The 22,412-nt window shown below is 52.8% G+C and overlaps 1 protein-coding gene across 4 annotated transcripts in view; it reads right to left on the bottom strand.

Annotated features, from left to right (window-relative positions):
* Window positions 1-22,412, bottom strand: part of NUP188 (nucleoporin 188) — a 1,828,090-nt gene that overhangs the window by 1,494,845 nt on the left and 310,833 nt on the right. For all 4 annotated transcript variants that reach the window (XM_069609202.1, XM_069609203.1, XM_069609201.1 and 1 more), the window contains exon 7: window positions 21,749-21,841. In XM_069609202.1, the coding sequence (XP_069465303.1) occupies window positions 21,749-21,841 (93 nt within the window). The remainder of the gene's footprint in view (window positions 1-21,748; window positions 21,842-22,412) is intronic.

Below are 22,412 nucleotides of genomic sequence, written 5' to 3'. Positions count from 1 at the left end.
AAAGGAGGACTATATGGAAAGATGGGGAAGGGCCAATGGCAGAGCAATCGAGATAGAAGAATGGGGCCAGATCTGGACCAAAGGCCAGAATAGCTCGAATTGCATCACAAATAAGGAGGGAGCGATCAAAACCTGTTACAGGTGGTACCTAACCCCGGAGACTCTAAACAAGAGCAACCCAGCGATCTCCCCGTTGTGCTGGAGAGGATGCACAGACACAAGCACACTGTTCCATTTGCTCTGGTCGTGCCCGATGGCCACAGAATACTGCAAAGAGATCCTGGACGTTATCAAACAGATCACCGGCCTGTCAATCCCGTGGGACCCAGGTATAATCTTATTAGGTAGCACAGGGGACGGCCAATTTCCGCTGACCGGCAACCTGGCAAACCTGTGCACCCAGCTCCTCACGGTGGCAAAGATCGCCATAGCCAGACTGTGGAAGCATCTAGAGGGCCCCGCAGTGGCACTGTGGTGGGCCAAATGCTGGGAGATCGCAGTGGTGGAAAAAATAACTGCCTTTCGCCTGGGAAAGAGGAACAAGTTCTAGGACACATGGGCCCCCTTCTTGGACTACGCGGAGCAGTTCCCCGGCATGGCAAGGAAGCCACCATCCCTCCGCTGGCTGTCCAAATATGACTAGTGGATCCAGAAACCCTGCCAGAGGCCCTCATGGAACACTCCCCGGGCTCTGGCAATGCGTAGCTGAAGCACCAACGCTCAGCAAGCACACCCCGAGGCGCTCACCATCCAGATTTCCCGGTGGAAATCAGCAGTTATCCCCATGACTTGCAGCATCCCTGCCCGATTGTCTCCCCCCCGTTGCTCCCACTGTTACCCCCCCCCCGATCCCCATTCAGTTATGTTCCTAATTTGTTGCATTTCATCTCTGAACTCACTTTGCGCTAACCAAACTTATGCTTATGAGATGCTTGTTTATTGTCAAAATCAAATAAAAAGATTTGTTGAAAAAAAAAAAGTCCTATAGTCCAGCAAAGGAGGAGATGGGTGTCTCTAAGGTTGAAGGGAATTAGAACAGAAATGAAAATTCTCCCCAACAGCGCATACATTGGCTTTGCCTTGGAAACTCCAGCCAGATCCAGGGGGATGGTTTACCATATATGGTATTTCTAGTCCCGAGAAGGCAGAAAAAAGAACAAAGGACAAGATTGACAAAGAACAGGGCTAAAAATGCATGGCACAACCATTTTGAGCATATGGTAACTAAAATTGCATTATGTGGTAAAGCATAAAGGTGCACAGGGCAAAAATGAAAACCCTGCAGAAAAATGATGTACTGCTACCTGCCAGTTCTGGACACATAAAAGTACCGAAAAGGTTACACAAGTTAAATGAAAAGGGATATATGGTACCTGTGCAAAAATACACTGTAAGCAGAGGTGTGCTACAGTAAAAAAAAAGATGAATCTCGAAGTGGGGACATGGTGTTCGTGCAGTAGTATCAATAATGGTTGGCTGGGGCCCCCAAAAGAGGAGTGAGTCAAGGAAAGTGAATCAAAAAGATTTTCTTTACCTCCAAAAGACAGATTATGGTGCCAATTGGAGAAAAATGTAGTAGTACCCCAATGTCTACCAATGAGATACATTGGGCTACTCATGTGGTAAATGTGCTTGCACCTGTGGTTAAGCCAAAACCTAGTTACAGGTGCCACCAGCCTGTAAGGCAGGATTGTATGCTGTGACCCTGTGGGAGACTACACCAGTCTTGTCCTCTTGGTATTATGTAACCCACCTATTGGTATATGTCTAATACACAGGTTGGTAGTGTGACTGGGCAGCCAGGCCTATCTCAAGAGGGGTAAATGTGAGCTGTAGAGCTGTAGCAATGAAATCCACACAAGTATCCAAATAACACTTGCACTCAAGGTTTTCTTAGTAAAATAATTATTTAACTAACAGTCAGTTTTAAATAAGCCTTCTTTGAAAAGGGCAATGCGCAACAATAAAAATACACTTCATAACAAGCTCCCAGAATCAGGATAAGCAGTAGATACTCTTTAGAAATGCTTCATACACACTTCCTACCCCCTGGGATGACCTCAATTGTTAGGACAGTAAGACAATGCATTACTTACCGTAAAAGCATTTCTGATGGTTGTATCTGCTTAGATTCACATGCTGTGCATAGTCCGACATCCAGTGGTCACTGTGGAGTATTGCATTTTGTTTTTTGTAGTCGAAAAGGGGATGTCGACAAGGCGTGTCTGTAACACTATCCCTATAGTGACATGCGGTGTACCCACAATCCCTCACGCATCGAGGTCCCTCTGTTTGTATTTTTTCTGCCCTGAGGGAGACTTCTAGACGTGAGTGAGTACAGAAAAGAGATATAAAAAGATGTCTATGTTCCTTCCATCCGAGCGGGGATGAAGGGCGGGCGCATGTGAATCTAAGCAGATACAACCATCAGAAATGCTTTTACGGTAAGTAATGCATTGTCTTCTGATGTTTGTTAATCTGCTTAGAATCACATGCTGTGCATAGACTAGCGAGCAGTACCCGAGTTGGAGGTGGGTTGTGAGAAGGAGCAGTAGAGAAAAGATGTCTTAATACCGCTTGTCCCACCTGGGAATCAGATCTAGAGTGAGCATCTAGACAGTAGTGTTTTGTAAAGGTGTGTACAGAACTCTCGGTTGCCGCCTTGCAAATGGACTCGAGGGGAACGTTTGCAATGAATGCTATGGATGCCCCAGTGCCTCGAGTAAAGTGTGCTCTTGGCTTGAAGGGTAGTTCTCTCTTAGCAAGAGTGTAACATAGAGTGATGCATTGAAAAATCCATCTAGATATAGTGGACTTTGAGACTGCATATCCTTCTCTTCCTGCTGCCACCGAGACAAAACTGATTAGTCTTTCTCAGTGGCCTGGTCCTTTCCATATAAAACATGACAGCTCTGCGCACATCGAGTGTATGCAGGCTCCTTTCTCCCAAATTGAAAGGGTTTTGAAAGAACGTTGGTAGTTCTATGGACGGGTTGACATGGAATTTCGATATGAATTTCGGTGCAAACCTTGGGTGTGTGCGTAGAACCACCTTATCTTCGTGAACTGTTGCGAAGGGGTCTAGAATAGAAAGAGCCTGTAGTTCACTTACTCTCCTAATGGAGGTGATAGCTATTAGGAAAGCAGTCTGAAGAGTAAGGTCCTTAAGAGTTGCCTTGTGCATGGGTTCAAAGGGTGAGCCCATGAGCCTGGTAAGTACCACATTAAGGTCCCAGCCTGGAGCTGGGTTTGCTATCGGAGGGTGTATTCTCTTTACCCCCTCCATGAAGGCTTTAATAACTGGGACTTTCCACCATGACACCTTAAGTTGAGAGGTGGTGCATGCAGAAAGGGGCGCTAGATGGACTTTAATAGAATTGAACACTAGACCCGAGTCCAGTAAATGGGTCAGGTAAAGGACAATTTGTGTGGGAGAGCAGTGGACTGGGTTGATGCTGTTACCCCTACACCAGATGACAAATCTCTTCCCCTTGCTAGAATAGCAGTGACGAGTGTTGGGTTTTCTAGCTTCTCTGAGAATGACCATGCATCTCTGAGGGAGTTGTAAATGGCCAAATTCTATGACCTCAGGAGCCAGGCAGCTAAGTTCATGTTCTGTGGGCATGGGTGTAGTGTCTTGCCCCTGTCCTGTGACAGCATGTTGTCCGGGCAGGGCAGTTTCACCGGTGGGGACAGGGACATCTCATTCAGGTGCGCAAACCATGGTTGGTGGGCCCACATCGGGGCTATCAGAATCATGGTGACTGATTCTTGGTGCATCCTGTGCACTATTTTGTTCAGCAGAGGAGTCGGGGAGGGGGGGGAAGCGTAAACAAATTTCCCTGACCATGGTATCCAGAGACCGTTCCCCTTGGAGCGGTTCTGTGGGTATCTGGAGGCGTAATCTAGGCATTGTGAGTTCTCCAGAGTTGCGAAGAGGTCTATTTCTGGGAAGCCCCATTGTGTGAAGATGTCGAAGGCGATGTCTTCGTGTAATCGCCAGTCGTACTCTGAGGGCAGAGGGAAGTCTCTGCTGAGCTAGTCTGCTAGCAGATTGAGTTCCCCTGGTACATGTCGTGACAGTAGGAACATGTGTCTGAGAGCCCACTTCCATATATTCTAGGACAGCTTGGACAGTCCTGGAGAGTGGGTGCCTCCTTGCTTGTTGAGGTAGTACATGGCTGTGGTGCTGTCCGTGAGGACCATTACTGTCTTCCCTTGTAGGTGTGTCTGGAAGGCTTTTATTGCCTTGAACACCGCAAGTAGTTCTAATAAGGTTATGTGTTTGGACGCTACGCTCAGAGTCCAGACTCCGTGAGCAGTCTGATGGGATAGGTGAGCCTCACCATCCTGTGAGGGATGCGTCTGTGGTTAGAGTGGCTTCCACTGCGGGGGTGGAAAATGGTTTCCCCATTACCAGGTTTTCCTTCGACCACCACTGTAGCGAGAGAACCAAGGCCTGCGAGACCACCAGTAGATCGTCCCATTGTCGGCTGGCCTGACACCACTGGCTGTTGAGCCACTCTTGCATTGGGCGCATACGCAGGTGCGCGTGAGGTACCAAATAAATACATGATGCCATCATTTCAAGCCAGCGCATTGCTTTGCGTACCGTCACCTCTCGACCGGCCACATATTGAGGGATCTGAAAAAGCATATTTTGGACCCTCTCGTTGGAGGGGAAGACGAGGCCGTCCCTTGTTCGAATTAGAGCCCCTAGGAATTGTTTGACTTGGCTGGGCTCTAAACTGGACTTTTTCTCGTTGATGGAGAAGCCCAGTTGGAACAAAAGGTCTACTGTCTTCTGTGTGTTTGAGAAGCATGTCTCGTAGGACTCCCCTGTTATGAGCCTATTGTCGAGGTAAGGGTATACCGGTATGGACAACCTGCGCAGGTGGGCCGCTGCCACTGCCAGTACCTTCGTGAATACCCTTGGTGCAGACGCTATGCCGAAGGGTAGCACTCTGAACTGGTAGTGTTTGCCCTCTATCATGAACCTGAGGTATTTTCTGTGCGCTGGCAACATTAAAATATGAAAGTATGATTCTTTCATGTCTAGTGTTGTCTTGTAGTCCCCCTGAGATAGCAGGGGAATTACCTCCTGTAATGTTACCATATGAAATTTCTGAGGTTTTACAAATTTGTTCGCTGGGCGCAGATCTAGTACAGGGCGCATGGTTAGGTCCTTTTTGGGTACAAGGAAGTACACTGAAGGAACAAGTTACTTACCTGTAACTGTTGTTCTCCAGCATGGGTCTGGCATGGATTCACATGCTCATGAATATTCCCCGTCGTCAGGCTGGGAATCCTTGGTAAAGAAAAAACCAGTATCAGTTTCGTTTCTGATCTGTCTTTCGTAGTAATAACCAATCACTGGTCTCTGCGTCATACTGACCACAGCCAATGACTGCCCTCTACCCAAGCCCCGCCTCTGGCAGCCATCTTCAGATTTGGAAGCACGTGAAGTGGCAGTATGACCAAGTGAAGAGCCGCAGAGGGGTAGGCGGGAGGGTTCGCATGTGAATCTATGCCAAACCCATGCTGGAGAACAACAGTTACAGGTAAGTAACTTGTTCCTTCTCCAGCATGGGGTCTGGCATGGATTCACATGCTCATGAATAAAGAATACATAGCAGTACACACATGCACAATCACGGGAGGTGGCAAAGTCTCAACATTAAGCATTACCTCAAACTCAACATTAAGCATCTTACCTCCTCACCAGGCTCACCTCAGGCGAACAGGTTGCGCAGCACTGCTTGGCCGACCCTGGACTCCTCCCTGGAATCCCGATCGACGCAGTAGAATTTCGTGAAGGTGTGCGTCGACCTCCACGTAGCAGCCCTGCATATGTCCAGCAGGGGCACACCAGAAAGGAACGCCGTGGTAGCTGCGATCGCTCTGGTGGAATGGGTTCTCGGACGGCCAGGCAGCGGTCGGTTTGCCAACCGATGACAGTACATGATACAGCCGGAGAGCCATCTGGAAATGGAAGCCTTCGAGAGTGCCTTCCCCTGATTGACAGGTCAATAAATTCACAAAGAGTTGTGACGTCTTCCGAAAACACTTTGTGCGGTCCACGTAGAACTTCAGCGCTCTAGCCACATCCAGCGAGTGCAAAGTCCTCTCAGCCGGCGACGAAGGCGACGGGAAGAACACAGGCAACGCCAAGGGTTCGTTGAAGTGGAAGTCTGACGGCACCTTGGGCATGAAGGAGGGGTGCGTCCTGAGCACTACCCTCGTGTCGTGAAAAGTCAAGTACGGGGCCTTGCAGGAAAGGGCCTGGATCTCTCCCACTCGTCGTGCGGAGGTGATGGCCACAAGAAACGCTGTTTTCCACGACAGAAACTTCAACGGGGCCGAGTGCAGAGGCTCGAATGGAGGTCCCATGAGCTTGGTCAGCACCACGTTGAGCTCCCACACCGGGGCCGGAGCCTTCACCGGCGGGAACGATCTGAACAGTCCCTTCATGAACTCTTTCACCAGACGATGAGACCACAAGGACGTCCGCCCCGTGGTTCTGGTGTATCGGGAGATCGCAGCAAGATGAATCTTGATGGACGCGTGTGCCAGTCCAGCTTTGGCCAGCGTCAGCAGGTACGGCAGTACTTGGGGAGCCGTAATCCGTAGAGGGTTAATCTTCTGTGCGTGGCACCGGACAGAGAACCTCTTCCATTTGTGTCCGTAGCATTTAAGAGTCGAGGACGCCCTGGCCTTTGCAAGAACCTCTCTGCAGTCGGCCGGTATGTCGTATCCTCCAAACTCTAGCGCTGCAGGAGCCAGGCCTGCAAGTTCAGCGATTTCGGGTCGTGGTGGAGGATGGCGCCTCCTTCCCTGGAGAGTAGATCCGCGTCCACCGGCAGCTTGATTGACGGGGACGCTGACAAGTCCAGAAGGTCCGGGAACCATATCTGCCTCGGCCACGCAGGTGCGACGAGGATCATCCTGCACCGTGACCTCTTGAGCTGGTTGATGAGCCGGATTAGCAGTGGCAATGGAGGGAACGCGTAAAGGAACAGGCCCTCCCAGGGGAACGAGAAAGCATCGCCCATGCTCCTCGCCTGGGGAAACCTGCTGGCGAACCTCCGGCACTTGGAGTTCGTCGCCGTCGCGAACAGGTCGATCTGGGGTGTGCCCCACCGTCGGAAGAGGCGATCCACTAGATCCTGCCTTAGCTCCCACTCGTGGCACGAGCGCAGCTCCCTGCTGAGTGAGTCGGCGATGGTGTTTTTTATCCCTGCCAGATGAAACGGCACCAGAACATCCTTTGGGCGACGGCCCAATGCTACAGGTCCTGCGCCTCCTTGGACAGTGCTGGGGACCTGGTTCCGCCCTGTTTCCTGATGTAAAACATGGTGGTGGTGTTGTCGGTGAAGATCCTCACCACCCTGCCCTTGAGGGACGGAAGGAAGGACCCGAGGGCCCAAAACACTGCACGGAGCTCTAGGACTTTGATATGTAGTGATTTCTCCGTCGGGAGCCAAAGGCCTCTTGCGTGCAGATTTTCGGTGTGCGCTCCCCACCCTTCCAGGGAGGCATCCGTGGTCACTGTCTCCTGGTGGTCTGGGGTCTGGAAGTCCATGCCCGCCGTCAGATACACGCGGGTGCCCCACCACCGGATCGCTCGGCAGAAACTCTCGTCGAGTGTGATCCTCTCGAAGCCGCCCGTCGTTTGGATCCAGCGCGCGTCCAGGAACTCTTGCAACGGGCGCATCCGGAGCCTGCACATGGGAATGAGGTAGATGCAAGAAGACATCATTCCGAGGAGGGACTTGATGGACCTCACCTTGGCCGCGTCGGAAACCAACATCCGCTGTACCTTGCTCAGGATGGACCTGGTCCTTTCCTCCGACGGGGAGGCCAGAAGGGACACTGTGTCGAGCTTCGCTCCCAGAAACAGTGCGTTTTGCGCAGGTACCAGGTGGGACTTGGCGTAGTTCACGGAGAATCCCAGGTCCGTGAGAAGTTGGACGGTCCTTGCCGTGTGCTCCACGGCGAGCTCCCTCGTCTTGGCTCGGATGAGCCAGTCGTCCAGGTAGGGGTAGACGTGGATCCCCTCGCGGCGCAGCTGCGCCGCCACCGGTGCAAGGCACTTGGTGAATACCCTGGGCGCCGACCGTAGTCCGAAGGGGAGGGCTTTGAACTGGTAGTGACGCCCTTGGACCACAAACCTGAGGAATTTTCGGTGCCCCTTTAGGATGGGAATATGGAAGTAGGCATCCTCCAAATCCAACGACGACAGGAAGTCTCCCTCCTCCAGCTGACCCAGGACGTGCTGGAGGGTGACCATCCGGAACTTCTGCGCCTTGATGAACTTGTTCAGACGTCGCAGGTCTAGGATGGGGCGCCATCCTCCTGTCTTCTTCTTCACGAGGAAGTATCTCGAGTAAACTCCGGAGCCCCGAAGCCTCTTTGGGACGAGTTCGATGGCGCCCTTCCTGAGCATCGCCCTTACCTCCAGGAGAAGCTGAGGGACGTGAAGCTCTTTCCTGGCCACGGGGGGGGGGCGTGCGGGCACCTTCTTTGAAACTCGAGCGCGTGGCCCCGGGCTAAGGCGTCCAGCACCCAACGGTCGGTGGAGATGGACTCCCACACGCTGACGAAGCCCGACCCCACGACCGGTTCAATCCTGTTTCGACGAGGCTTTGCCGCCTTGACCTCCTTGGCGACGACGGCGGGGTCCGCCAGACTTGCCTCGTCCTCTGTAGGCCTCCTGAGACGACGAGCGGGCCGCTTGACGGTAGGTGGAGAAACCGCCGCCGGAACCTTTGGAGGCACCCTTGCTCCGAAAGGGCGTCCGCCGTTGCTGCAGAACCCCAAGGGCCCGGGCCGTCTCAGTGTCCGCTTTAATGGCCTGAAGGGAATCGTCCACTGTTTTCCCAAACAGGTTGTTCCCATCGAACGGCATGTCCAGGACTCTGGTCTGTACGTCTTCACGGAAGTCCGTAGCCTTGAGCCATCCACGCCGCCTAAGGCACACGCCGTTGCCCAACTGGCGAAACCCAATGTCGGCGATGTCCGTCGCAATAGTGATGGCGTGGTCCGACGCCACCTCACCTTCCTGTAGGATCTCCAGGGCATCCGCCCTCTTGTCGTCCGGTAGGAAGTCCAGCAGGGGAGCCAGTTTGAACCATAGCTCCCTGTCGTAGCGGTCCACGATAGCCAAGGCGTTGGCCGCTTTAATCGTCGTCGCTGCAGACGAGATGACCCTACGTCCCATAGCGTCCAATTTCTTTCCCTCGCCGTCCGGTGGGGAAGTCGATGTGGAGGCCGCACCCCCCCCCCTGCTTTCTTCCTGGACGCCGCGGAGACAACGGAGTCCGGGGTAGGCTGCGCCCAGAGGCACAGGGGGGCCGCGTCCGGGACCCGGTACTTCTTCTCGTACCGGTCTCTTCTAGCTGGCGTCGTGGAAGGGTTCTTGAGGAGGGCGAGGCCCTCATCCCAAATGTCATCCAGTAGAGGCACCGCGAGGACCGTCTTCCTCTTGGCCTCGCGCCGTTGATAAAGGAATCCTTCCTTTTTCTTCTCCTCAGGGCAGAGTTGGAAAAGCTCAGATGCCCTGGCGATCATGGAGTGGAACGATCCAATCTCGTCGGGCGGAGAAGCCCTGGTGGGAGGTGACGACGGTAGATCCTCGTTTTATACCTCGTCGTACGTGCCCGTCGCTGCCGTGTCAGTCCCCGTATCATCCCCTCGGGTGGACGGGGAGGAGGGCTGGACGGGGCGTGACGGCTGAAAAGGAGGTGGAGGGTGAATCCTTCTTTTCTTGGGCGGGGGAACACCAGAAGGTCCCGGTTCAGGTTCCCCCGACGGGAGAGGTTCCTCCATCGGCAACGGTAGTCTCGTCCTTATCTCTGAGCATAAGGACTGTATAGCCAACATAATGGCCGCCGAGTTGTCTTGCGGCGCTGGCAGAGGGGAATCCGACGGGCGATCAGTGGCCCCGTCGGCACCCTCGACGATGTCGTTGTGACCTGCGTCGGGATCCATCCCGACGGGCCGGTCTTCTTCCACGCCAAGGCCCTGGCTTAAGACCTCGATCAGCTCTTCCTCCGAGGTTGAAGCCGAATCTACGACGACGCCCTGCCCCCCCTTTTTTCTTCCCCGCCGGGGATTTCACGGGGGTCCTATCAATGGGTACAAAAGAGGACTCCCTCCGAGGTGGCAGGGAGACTCTGAGCCCCGAGGTCGCCACCACTGGTGTAGCCTCTCCACAGGCTGAGCCAGGGCCGCCGTGACAGCTTCGATAGAGGGCTTGGCCGGATGGATTAAGGCCTTCACCACCTTAGGTGCGCTCACCGCCTTATCCTTGAGGGGGGGGGGGGACACTGCCTCGCTCCCCCTCCGATGGGGCCTTCGAGCTCCACCGGGGCCTCTCCAGGAGCTTCGCCGGGTGCTCGCCCTTCCTCTTACCCGACCCAGAGCGTTGGCTCGTGGCTGAAGGTGCCGGGGAGGGTGCGCCCTGCCTGGCGCCCGTAGAGCCCGACCGTTCGGCGCTCCCGGTGCCAGCGGACTCGCGGTGCTTGGCCTTGTGTTGGACCCCCGTCGCCGGGGCGTCCTCAAAGGTCTTAGAAGACCGCTCGGATTTCTTCCTCTTCTTCTCGCCTGACAGGCTCTTCCCTTCCAGCCAGTTGGCGAGACGTTGATGGCGGTCCTTCATGGTCCGCTCCGACATATTGCCGCAAAACGCACAGTCCTTCTCCACGTGCGTCTTGTCCTCATGTAAGCAGTAGAGACAAAAGGAGTGTTCGTCCTCCTTAAAGACGTTCTGCAGCTGGCATCCAGGGCAGACCCTGAACAGCTTTCCGGGCGTCGAGCTTCCCTTCTCCTGGGCCATGTCCGGGCCTGAGAAGCTTCTGGAGTCCTCCAAAAGCGTAGCTCGACGAATTCTTCACCCTTGAGGGGCGCAGACGAATCCGACACGGGTCCCCGTTGATCGGATGGAGAGTCGGTGGAGCTTGAGGCTCTTTTGACCGAAAAAAATGAAGTTTTTGAGAAAAAACGTGAAAAAAGAGCACTAACGCTCGAGAGCAATAGCACGAGGATCCCAACACATGAACGTGCGGTAAAAATCTGAAGATGGCTGCCAGAGGCGGGGCTTAGGTAGAGGGCAGTCATTGGCTGTGGTCAGTATGACGCAGAGACCAGTGATTGGTTATTACTACGAAAGACAGATCAGAAACGAAACTGATACTGGTTTTTTCTTTACCGAGGATTCCCAGCCTGACGACGGGGAATATTCATGAGCATGTGAATCCATGCCAGACCCCATGCTGGAGAAAAAATAACTTCCATTACCTGAGATAGGGGCACGACTTCTATTGCTCCTTTCTGTAGCAGCTGTTCTACTTCTTGCAGGAGGATGACGAGGTGGTCTGGAGACAGGCGTCTTCCCCTTGGAGGTCTGTAGGTGGGGGACCAATAGAACTCTATACAGTACCCGTGGGCTACGGTTGATAATACCCACCGTCTGATGTTATTCCCTCCCATGCTGATAGGAATGATGTTATCTGGCCCCCAACCGGAGATGCATGGGAGGGGACCCGGACTTTCGGGTCATTTGGTGTTACTTGCCGGGGTGCCTCTGGGGCTAGAGCCCCGGCCTCTGCCCTTTCCGCGGCGTTGTCTTCTTTGGTTATATTGGTTACTGGAACCCTGATTTGAGGTCTAAGGTTTTTATGGTGTCGAATTCCTTCTTCGCATTTTCCAGCGTGTCGTCCACTGCCCTTCCAAAGAGATTAGATTCTTCTATTGGCTTATTAATGAGTGACGCTTGCGTTTCTGCCTTGAAACCGGAATTGCGAAGCCAGACGTGACGCTTCAATAGAATTCCCTGCACCAAAGAGCGGCCAGCAGTTTCTGCCACATCAAGAGTGTTTTTAATGATGCTCTGGTTGACCAGAGATCCTTCTGTAACTGTAGCCAAAAGGTGTGTTCTTAGAGGTGCAGGGGCTTCTTCGATGTCCTGTTTGAGTTTTCCCCATTGAGCATCGGCGTAGCTTGCCAACAATGTATTATTATTGGCAATTCTAATTGAAAAAGCTGCCGAGGCGGAAATTCTTTTTCCCAGGGCATAACGTTTTTCCCCCTCCTTGTCTGGGGGTGCCTCGCTGGTTGACAGTGGAACCCCAGCCCTCTTCCTTGTGTTAGTAACCACTATGGAGTCTGGGACTGAGTGACCCCTGATATATAATGGGTCTGACTGAGAGGGTGATAACAATTTCTCTATTCTTGGATTGACCCCTCTTACCAGCGCGGGGGTGGACAGCGATGGGGCGAATCGTCTTTTAACTGAGGCGAGGATAGGGATGGTTTGACTAGTGGGAGGTTTTTCCTTAATAATCCTTTAGACGAAATCAGTATCTGGGGTGACCTCCCCAGTTTCTACTTCAAAATGCGCTGATGCCTTCCTCAGTAGCGCATTGAAGGTGGGCTGATCGTCTACTGGAGATGGGTTCCTGACCGGTGTGGTCTGAGGAGAAGAAAGGTCTATAATGTCGGCGCTGGTGGACCCGACGCCTCCGTTGACGCTATGGCTGCCTTCGTCTTCGACGAATGCGTGCCGTGGGGTATGTGCTTGTGTGTTTTTCTGTGTTCGTCCTTGTCGCCGGGGTGTTCATCCCCATAAGCGGGGCGTGAGCCGGGGCCAGGGATGGACGACGAGGAGCGGGAACGCTCCTTCGAGAGGTCTACAACCTCCGCAAAGGAGGTCGTTTAATCACTTTCCTCGTCACATTCGGCGACAGCGGCAGCTGGCGAGGAGTCAGACCTAGACATCACATAGGCTGCCCACCTTTTGATACTGCGGTCTTTTAATATTTTGGGTTTCAATAACTTAAAGGCTGCACAGCCGTCCTCTTTGTGATCGAGGGGCAAGCAACGGTTACACCGTTTGTGCTTGTCCTTCCAGGTAAATTTGCCCTTGCAGCGCGGGCAAAACCTAAAGGGCGTCCTCTCCATAGCCGAGGATATGAAATGTGATTACGACCTCGAAAGAGAGGGAGGGGAAAGAGAAAAGGCATTCTTAGAGTGTAACAAAGAAATGACCACACAACCCCGCTCTCCCTAATGTGTTAGGCCAGCGAGGCCCGGCCACGTGTTCGGCAGCGCCGAAGGATCTCCTCCGCTCGTCCCTCCGTCGAAGATCTTGCTCGGCGGAGAACGCTTCAACGTCGAGGGGTGGGGGGACGGGGGAGATCTATGTATATGTTATTATAAAGTAAACGACCACGGTCAAGGAATTTTCGCAATGTCTCTCGAGGAGCTCCGCATAAAGGTGACCAATAACTGAGCGGAAAAAAACAATCTGAGGGACCTCGACGCGTGAGGGATTGTGGGTACACTGCATGTCACTATAGGGATAGTGTTACAGACACGCCTTGTCGACGTCCCCTTTTCGACTACGAAAAACAAAATGCAATACTCTGCGGTGACCACTGGATGTCGGACTATGCACAGCATGTGATTCTAAGCAGATTAACAAGCATCAGAAATATGTATTCTTTTTGCTACAAAGCTTTGGTCAGTGTTTCCTTGTTCCATAGTACTGGAGGCCTATTGTGTAAACCCTGAATACTGCTCATCTCCCTCTTGAGATACGTCTGACTGCTGAGCCACAGCTACCAACTAAATCTTTGTGGTAGACTGATACCAAAGGGGATTTATTGCTCATACCTGTAGTCTTAATCTTCTGTAGTGCTCCCTAGGGGAACTGCACAGGAACCTGTCTAACAGGGAGTGGCCAGTTTAGGAGGCCACCCTAGTTAATGTAAACAAGAGTTTGGCCAACACTCAATCAAGGTACCGTGGAAGAGCAGTCCAGGCTTAATCAAAGGAGCGAGTGCGAATGGTCTAGGGCCCCTAGGAGTTCACACAGAATATAACACAATAATTCAGTTTAGACAGTATATAGAAAAATACAGTTATGTATGAGGCCTTTCAGAACACACTAGGAAATTAAACTAGGAGGTAGTATTCTCACACAAACCCACATATCACAAATACAAACATTCACCAGAAGGTTCACTTCCAAAGCATTAATCAATATTCAATCAGGTAAAGCAGGCAAGTAATGCTGATGCAGGTAAAATTATTAGAACAGCTCAAATCCCTTCCCTGAAGAAGTCCAGCCATAAGATGTGTGGGGCTGAGTGCCCAAAAATCACAGGTTCCAACACACGTGTCTCCAGGGAAGGTATTCTCTAAAAGGATGCAATGTGATTTTCAAACAGTTCAAACTATTTAAAAGTGGAATATGTATTTGTCGAAAGACCGGTAATTTGCCTTCTCTCTTCAGTCCCACAGCTAGGATACTTGACCCAGGTTCGACGACCACACAATCTTTCGTCCTTTGTTTGGGTGAGAGGTGCCCAGGGGTGCAGGTTTAAGGCGTCTAACGTCGGGTCCAACTTCAAGATACACCACCAGAGGAATGCAGACTTTCAAGGTGCAGACCCCTTCAGGACACTTCAACAAATGGACGAAGGAGAGTTCCAGCGACGATAATCCTTTGCTGGCGACCGACAGGCAATCTTCCAGTCGCAGTCCTAAGCACCTCCAGGACAGGTTCTCTTGATGCTAGGAAGCTTGAATTTCGGGAGAAGGTGACTTATGGACCAAGTAGGCTACCACCCTAGTTCTGGACTTGAATGCAGAACAGCAGCGCCTCTTGTGAGGTAGCCTATGAGGGAGCTGGTCAGGCCCCCGGCCAGTCCAGGTACACTTTGGGGCACACAACCTCTAGTAAGCATTGAGACTAGTTGGTCTCATTAGTCCAAGGGGTGAAGCACCGACAAGGGTCTTTAGAGATACTGCAAAGTAGCAGGGCATCACCTGCTAGTGACTGGAGAGGATGCTGGGCCCACTGCCGAAATCAACGGACTGCTCTTCAGTGTAACATTATTTGCTCCAATGTAGATCTAATGAATGGCTGCAGCAGCCCTCCTCTTATCTTGATTTTGGGCTGGAAGCAAGTCTAAGCCTATCAATGCAAAGGATGAACAAGTTACTTTCTTACCTTGTAACGTTCTTTCGATGGGATGGTCCGACGACGTATTCCATATCTATGACAAGTAATCACCACAGCTGTGCTGCTTCGGAAACTTTGTTCGGCATCTGCGTCCTGCGTCGATGACGTCGATGCGCTGTCGTCGAGGACCTCCTCCGACGTCATCCGATGTGATAAGTAGGACGCACGACACCCGTAGCCTCAGTTGTCGTTTTTTCCCCCAGAACGTGTGACATTAGTCAACTGCCAGTCAGACACAAAGCCTTGCAGAACGTAAGCTGCAATCGCAAAAGAAATTCTGCAGCGGGGAAGGCAGGGCGGGAGCGATATGGAATACATCGTCGGACCATCCCATCGAAAGAACGTTACCAGGTAAGAAAGTAACTTGTTCTTCGAGGGGATTGGGTCCTCCGACGTATTCCATATCTATGACAGACTCCCAAAGCAGTACCAGAGCAAGGAGGAGGGAAAGAATTTAGAATCAAAATTTAGAATAGCCAATCAAATAGCAGGGCAAAGGACCGCCTTGCCAAAGGCCAGATCCTGTCCTCTGATGGAATAGAGGGAATAGTGATGTACAAATGTATGAACTGAAGCCCAGGTGGCTGCATCACAGATGTTGCGAATAGGAACACCCCTCTGCAGGGCAGTAGATGCAGCCATACCCCTGGTAGAATTGGCCCGCAAGCCAGCCGGTGGGTCCTTACCCGCTAAGCGGTAAAACTCCGAGATGGCCAAAATAATCCAGCGAGACAAAGTCTGTTTCGTCACAGCTTGCCCCAAACGCTTTCCAGCGTAACCAATAAAGAGTTGATCGTCCACTCTGACCCGGGACATGCGTGAAACATAAAAGCTTAAAGCTCTCCTAGGATCAAGCCTATGGAGCCTCTCCTCTTCCTTACCAGGATGCCGAGGAGGATAGAATGCCGGAAGAACAACCTTCTGGGCCAAATGAAATTCTGTCACTACCTTCGGAAGAAAAGAAGGACGAACTCCAAGGACAACCCTGTCCTTGTGAAATACAGTGAAGGGTGGCTTAACTGAAAGTGCCTGTAACTCACTCACTCTGCGAGCGGAAGTAACCGCAACTAAAAACACAGTTTTCAGAGTTAACAGCCTCAAAGGGCAAGAATGCAAAGGCTCAAACGGAGCACCCATAAGAAACTTAAGAACAAGGTTTAAATCCCAACCGGGCACCAGGAAAGGTGACGTAGGGAACACATTAGTGAGCCCTTTCAGAAACTGTGAAATTAAAGGGATTTTAAAGTAAGAACACTCTTCAGACGAGCGCTTAAAGATGGACAGTGCCACCAGGTAACCTTTAATGGTACCCACTTGCAAGCCCCTGTGGGCCAAAGAAAGTAAAAAGGACAGAACCATGGGGATGTCACATGCAAAAGGATCCACATTCTGAACTCTGCACCAGTCGCAGAACTTACGCCAACGGCAACGGTACAGAGACTTCGTTGCTGGCCTTCGGGCCAAAAGCAACACCTCCATCACCTCTTCAGGGAGGTCCCAATCCTTATACCTCAACCTTTCAGAAGCCAAGCGTGAAGGTTGAGGGATCTGACCTCTGGATGGAGAACCTGATCCCCCTCCCGTGAGAGCAGATCGTCTCGGTAGGGAAGACGACGTGGAGGGCAGATGGACAAGTCGAGAAGGTCCGGGTACCACGCCTCCGAGCCCACGCCGGAGCAATGAGGATCATCCGGGAACCGAACTTCCGTAACCTCCGCAGCACTTGCGGGATGACGGGGACTGGAGGAAACGCGTACAGCAGCGGGAATGACCACTCCACCACGAACGCGTCTCCTAAGGCTCCTTTTGGAGGAAATTCCCGCGAGCAAAACCTTTCGCACTTCCGGTTGACACTGGAGGCGAAGAGATCCACTTGAGGGGTCCTCCAAAGAGCGAAGATCTCCAGGAGAATCTCCTGAGCCATCTCCCACTCATGAGAGATCGCGCTCTGCCTGCTCAGAGCGTCCGCCGTCATGTTTTCGTCTCCGGCCAGATGAACTGCCGAGATTGAAACTTCCTGCTGGATGGCCCAGAACTCGAGCTGCATCGCCTCCCTGCACAGAGGAAGTGACCCTGCCCCCCCTTTTTGTTGAGGTAGTGCATGGCCACTGTGTTGTCCGTCAGGATCAGGACACTCTTTACTCGCACAGTCGGCAGAAAAGCCTTCAGGGCTAGCCTGGCGGCCCTCAGCTCCAAAAGATTGATATGGAGTCTGGACTCCGACGGAGACCAACGACCGCTGACTGTCAGCCCGTTGGCATGAGCTCCCCATCCCGTGAGGGATGCATCCGTCACGATCGTCACCTCCGGCCAGGGAAGCCAAAATGGAGCCCCCTTCATCAAGTTGCCTTCGACGGCCCACCACAGAAGGTCCCGGGCGACCGAGGGCAGCACCTGAACCGGGTCCGACATCCTGCCGGAGGACTGCGACCATTGCGTCTTGAGTGCCCACTGCAAAGATCTCATCCGCAGGCGAGCCTCTGGCACCAGAAGAATGCAGGATGCCATGAGGCCGAGCAACCTCAAGAACTCGAACGCTGGGAGCGTCTGGGCATGCTGAAACTTGTGCACCATCTGCTGAATGTGAAGAGCCCTCACCTGGGGAGGAAAACACTGCCCCAGGGAAGTGTCGAGCACTGCTCCGAAGTACTGGAGCCGCTGTGTTGGCGTCAAATGGGACTTCTTTAAATTGAGGGAGAAGCCCAGCCTGTGAAGGGAGCGGCAGGTGACAGACAGATGATCCAGGACTTGCTCGGGAGAGCTCCCCTGATCAACCAATCGTCCAGGTAGGGGTAGACGTGAATCCCCCCTTGCCTGAGATGCGCTGCCACCACCACCATGAGCTTGGTGAAAACCCTCGGGCGGAGGTCAATCCGAACGGCAGGACCCAAAACTGAAAGTGCGAGTCGCCAACCGCGAACCTCAGGTACTTCTTGTGCTTGGGATGGATCGGCACATGGAAGTAAGCATCCTTGAGGTCGAGTGACACCAACCAGTCCTGAAGCTGAAGGGCCTGGAGGACTTGAGAGAGAGTAACCATCTTGAACTTGTCCTTCCTGAGGAGTTTGTTCAAACCGCGCAAGTCCATGATGGGTCTCAATCCCCCGACTTTCTTCGAAATCAAAAAATAAGGGGAATACCATCCCTTGTTCCTCTCCGCTACAGGCACCAGTTCTATGGCGCCTTTCTCCAGCAGGGCTTGAACATCCTGCGCAAGGAGCGGATCCGGACACTGCAAAGAGTGGTTCCCCGGTGGATTGTCGCGAGGCCTGTGCCGAAAGGGAAGACAGTAGCCGTGGGTTATGATCTCCAGAACCCACACATCTGAAGTAATGGCTTCCCACTCTACAAGATGCTGCGCCAGCCTTCCCCCACCCGGCGAACCATGGGACATGGCCTCATGACTGAGTGGGAGCGGCTGCGGCGTTACCTGAGGGCAAAGAGGCAACTGCCCGAGCGGCCTTGGCACCACGGGAACCCTGTCGTCCACCTCTGGTACCCCTGCGTTGGCCTCTTTAACTGCCAGCTCCTCTCGCTTTACTGAAGGACGAGTAATAGCGAAAGGAACCACCCCTCCACTGCTGTCCCCTAGGGCGAAAAGGCAGAGGTTGGCGAACTGCCGCGCCCAACGACTTCGCTACAGCTTTTGAGGTCTGCAACCTCTCAAGGCTCTCGTCAGCCTTGCTGCCAAAAAGGTGTTCACCGTCAAAGGGCATGTTGAGGAGCCGGGACTGCACATCAGGAGCAAACCCCGACTTGCGCAACCACGCAAACCTGCGTATCACGGTGCTCGCCGCCATGGACCTACTGACGCATTCAGATAAGTCCAAACCCGACTGAACGGACTCACACATGGCATCCTTACCATCCTGGACCATAGCAAGGAAACCATCCCGTTCGTCCCCTTCGGGAATATGTTCACCCGCTAACGCAACACAGTTCCACAGAGTGTGTGTGAAACGAGACAAGGCACAAATGGAGTTGGCCGTCTGAAGCGCCATACCACCAGAAGAAAACACTTTCTTCGCCCAGTCATCAAAACGTTTGTCGTCCCCATCAGGAGGGATGGTAGGGTACGACGCCTGCTTTGCCGGGGCCGTGGCTGCCTGCACCACCAAACTCTCCGGAGTGGGGTGCCTGGTCAAGTAGCAGGGATCGCTACTGGCTGGACGGTATTTTCGTGACAAGGATCTGCCCACTGCCGGGAGACTCTCCGGAGCAGTCCAAGCCGCCGCCACCCTTCTCTGTAAAGCCATATGGAACGGTAGTACCGAGTCAGTTGGGGGACCAACATCAAGGATGTCTGTTAGATCATCCTGCACAAACTCCCCTGGGGGAGCAGACCATCCCAAGTACCCCTAGCCATAAGGCGCCGGTACGAGGAATCGGCATGAGAGCCAGGCTCAGGCCTACAAAACTCCACCTCCGGAGAGGTGTCCAGTCCACTGGCATCATGCAGTGACTGCCTCAAATCGTCAAACTGACTACGGCCCGAGACAATTTCATCTGGAACCTGACTAGGAACCAGGCCATCAGAATCCTCATCCGCCTCTGAAATATATTCCAGGTGGCGAAAAGAAGGCACCCGAGAGTGCTTGCTCTTAACCAGAGCCTTCCTAGGGGGTTCCCCCGTGCCACGGGGTACCTCCGACACGAAAGGCGTCGAGCGAATCGGTGCCGGCGTCGAGAGAACAGGCATCGGCGCGGAGAGGATCGGCGTCGAGGAAATCGGCATCGACGTCAGATGCAGCGCCGCCAGCATCGGCGGCGTCGACACAGCCCTCGAAGCCAGAGCCCCGAGCGTGTCCTTCGACGACCTGAGCGTCGACGGCCTCGACGACTTTCTCGAAGCTGGAGCCTCGAGAAAGCCTGTCGACGCCTCAGACGTCGATGTCTTCCTCGAAGACCTCACAGGTGCACACGGTCTCGAACGCATCGAGGATCGGGACCTGGAACGGGTACGTCGAGAACGAGTCTCCTTGTCCGAACGGGACCTCTCCCGTGACTCGTGCCGACCACTCTTGCGAGCGGTGTCTCACGACCGACCCCACTCGGGGGCGCGGACGGCTTAGTACCCTGCGACTCGAGAATCGCCAGCATTTTCTTCCCGAAGGAAGCCCATTCCTCCGGCGTCGCACGGCTGGTGGGGTAAGCGACGTGCCGGGCAGAGTCCTCCGAAGAGGACCTGGAAGACGACCGGTGTCGGCGCTTCCGAGAATGCCTTGAAGAGGCTGAGGAGTGGCGAGACCGACTCCTAGTACGAGACCCAGGAGACTTCCGACAATGACGCGGAGAGTCACCTCTCGAATCATCCGTCAAAAACCCCACAGACTTCGACTTCCGGGGCTTGGACACCCGACCTACCGACAACTTCTTCTTACGTTCGCGTAAGGCTTTGGACGTGAGCGACTGGCAGTCGATACAGTCTTCCGTGTCGTGGGCCTCCCCGAGGCACCAGAGGCAGGCGTTGTGCGAGTCCGTCACCGACATCTTGGACCCACACTCCCCGCACTTCTTGAAGCCCAGACGCGGGGTCGAAGACATCTTCACACGAAGGATTTTCACAAAAACGAACAGGTTCGAAGAACCGAGAAGAACAGAACTCCAAAGAGTCGAGGCGTTAACCGAGATTCACGAAGCAACACGTTCGCGGAAAAAACGGAACTGAGGCTACGGGCGTCGTGCATCCTACTTATCACATCGGATGACGTCGGAGGAGGTCCTCGACGACGGCGCATCGACGCAGGAAAATGTTTCCGAAGCAGCACAGCTGTGATGATTACATGTCATAGATATGGAATACGTCGGAGGACCCAATCCCCTCGAAATGCACCATTCAAACAGCCAGTAGTTGTCCAATCGGGACAACTACTGGCTTCACATCCACTCAGCAGCAGACTCTCTGGCACCAGGGATGTTGACTGTGACCAGACAGTCCCAGACCCCTCTCTTGGGCACACACACACAACGGCTCACTAGCCTACGAAAACAGCAGCTTTACCTGGCAAGTGCATCGCCTTAGATGGGATTTCCTGGCCTGAGAATATGGCCAAGGCAAAAAGTGGCATAGCCATCTCAGGGTGCTAGCCAACTTTAGTAGCAATTCACAGCAGACACCAACGTGCGCGAGTAAAATAAAATGAAAAAAATGTAACTGCTGCCACCACCTTGTCTTAGGCACATATACAACGTGAACAAAAACCCAAAAGATAAAATGTAATGAGGATAGCACTGCAAGGTGCTGTGTGCAATTGCCCAAATACACAGTCTGAAGGACCAGTCAACTAAGCCATAACAATGAGCAAAAGTCAAGGGAAGTGAAGGGTTTATTCCCTTCAAAAAGTCAGGACACGTTAAACAAAAAGAAGGGTGTCAGAAAGGTGCAAAAGAGAAAGTCTTTCTTAGCATCCACCAGCAACGTCAAGGGCAGTTTCCATGGAACCATTACATACGATGAGACATTTAGCTGCCAGTTCGTAACATGCAGCAGGCATTTAGTAACCACCTGCAGGGTGTACATGCATTTAGCTGCCTCCCTATAACACGCTCAGCCATTCTGCTGCCTACCTGTGATGAGCCATTCATATACAATCATTAAAAGGTGGTTAGGCCTGCAGGAACTTTCACCAAAGGGTATTTAGGGGCCTTAAAAACAGGGTGCACAGGCATTTAGATACCTAGGTTCTGAGGCCAATCATGCATTGGAATCCTTCTACTTACCCTATAAGGGTGCCTTTCATCCTGGAAATAAGTCAGCAGGTTTAAGACACAGCGTAAGATGCAGAGTCTCTCTTCATAATAATAGTCCGCAATCTACGAGAGAAGGAACAGCATGATGATTGGTGACTGAGCCAATTGCCAGCAAACACAATAAAACGCCCAACAAGTTGACCATGCAGAATACCTTACTGAGTGTGTACGGTGCCTTTCAGTGACTACAAAATACCTGATCCCAGAAAATACTTCACCCCAATAAGACAATATTCCAGAACTGAATGAAATAGGAGTGTGCTGATAGTAACTGAACGACACCTCCTCTAAGCGCCCCAATTACCCACTAGGGTGACACAGCAGACAAGACCTGTACTCACAGCATGGACTAGTATACTAAGCAACTTCATCCATACGAACAGCACATTCCTGCAAGTAAGGGAGGGAAGCAGAGCACATCTGGCACAGCTTATGTCGGGCCCAAAGAAACACAAATCCCTGATGCACATCCACGATCTGTGCTAGTTATGCCCCTGAGTTTATAGCGCTGCCGTCTTTTACTCTAATACCAAAGGCGAACAGACATTTATAAAGAGTGGAGATGGAGGGTATGTTCTATGGATGAAGGGGCGCTAGAAGTACAGTTACTCCTAACGACAAACCCAATCCTCCC

The sequence above is a fragment of the Ambystoma mexicanum genome, chromosome 8, assembly GCF_040938575.1.
Source record: "Ambystoma mexicanum isolate Mex_15411 chromosome 8, UKY_AmexF1_1, whole genome shotgun sequence".
Classification (NCBI taxonomy): domain Eukaryota; kingdom Metazoa; phylum Chordata; class Amphibia; order Caudata; family Ambystomatidae; genus Ambystoma; species Ambystoma mexicanum.
This window is presented reverse-complemented; position numbering and strand designations above follow the sequence as displayed.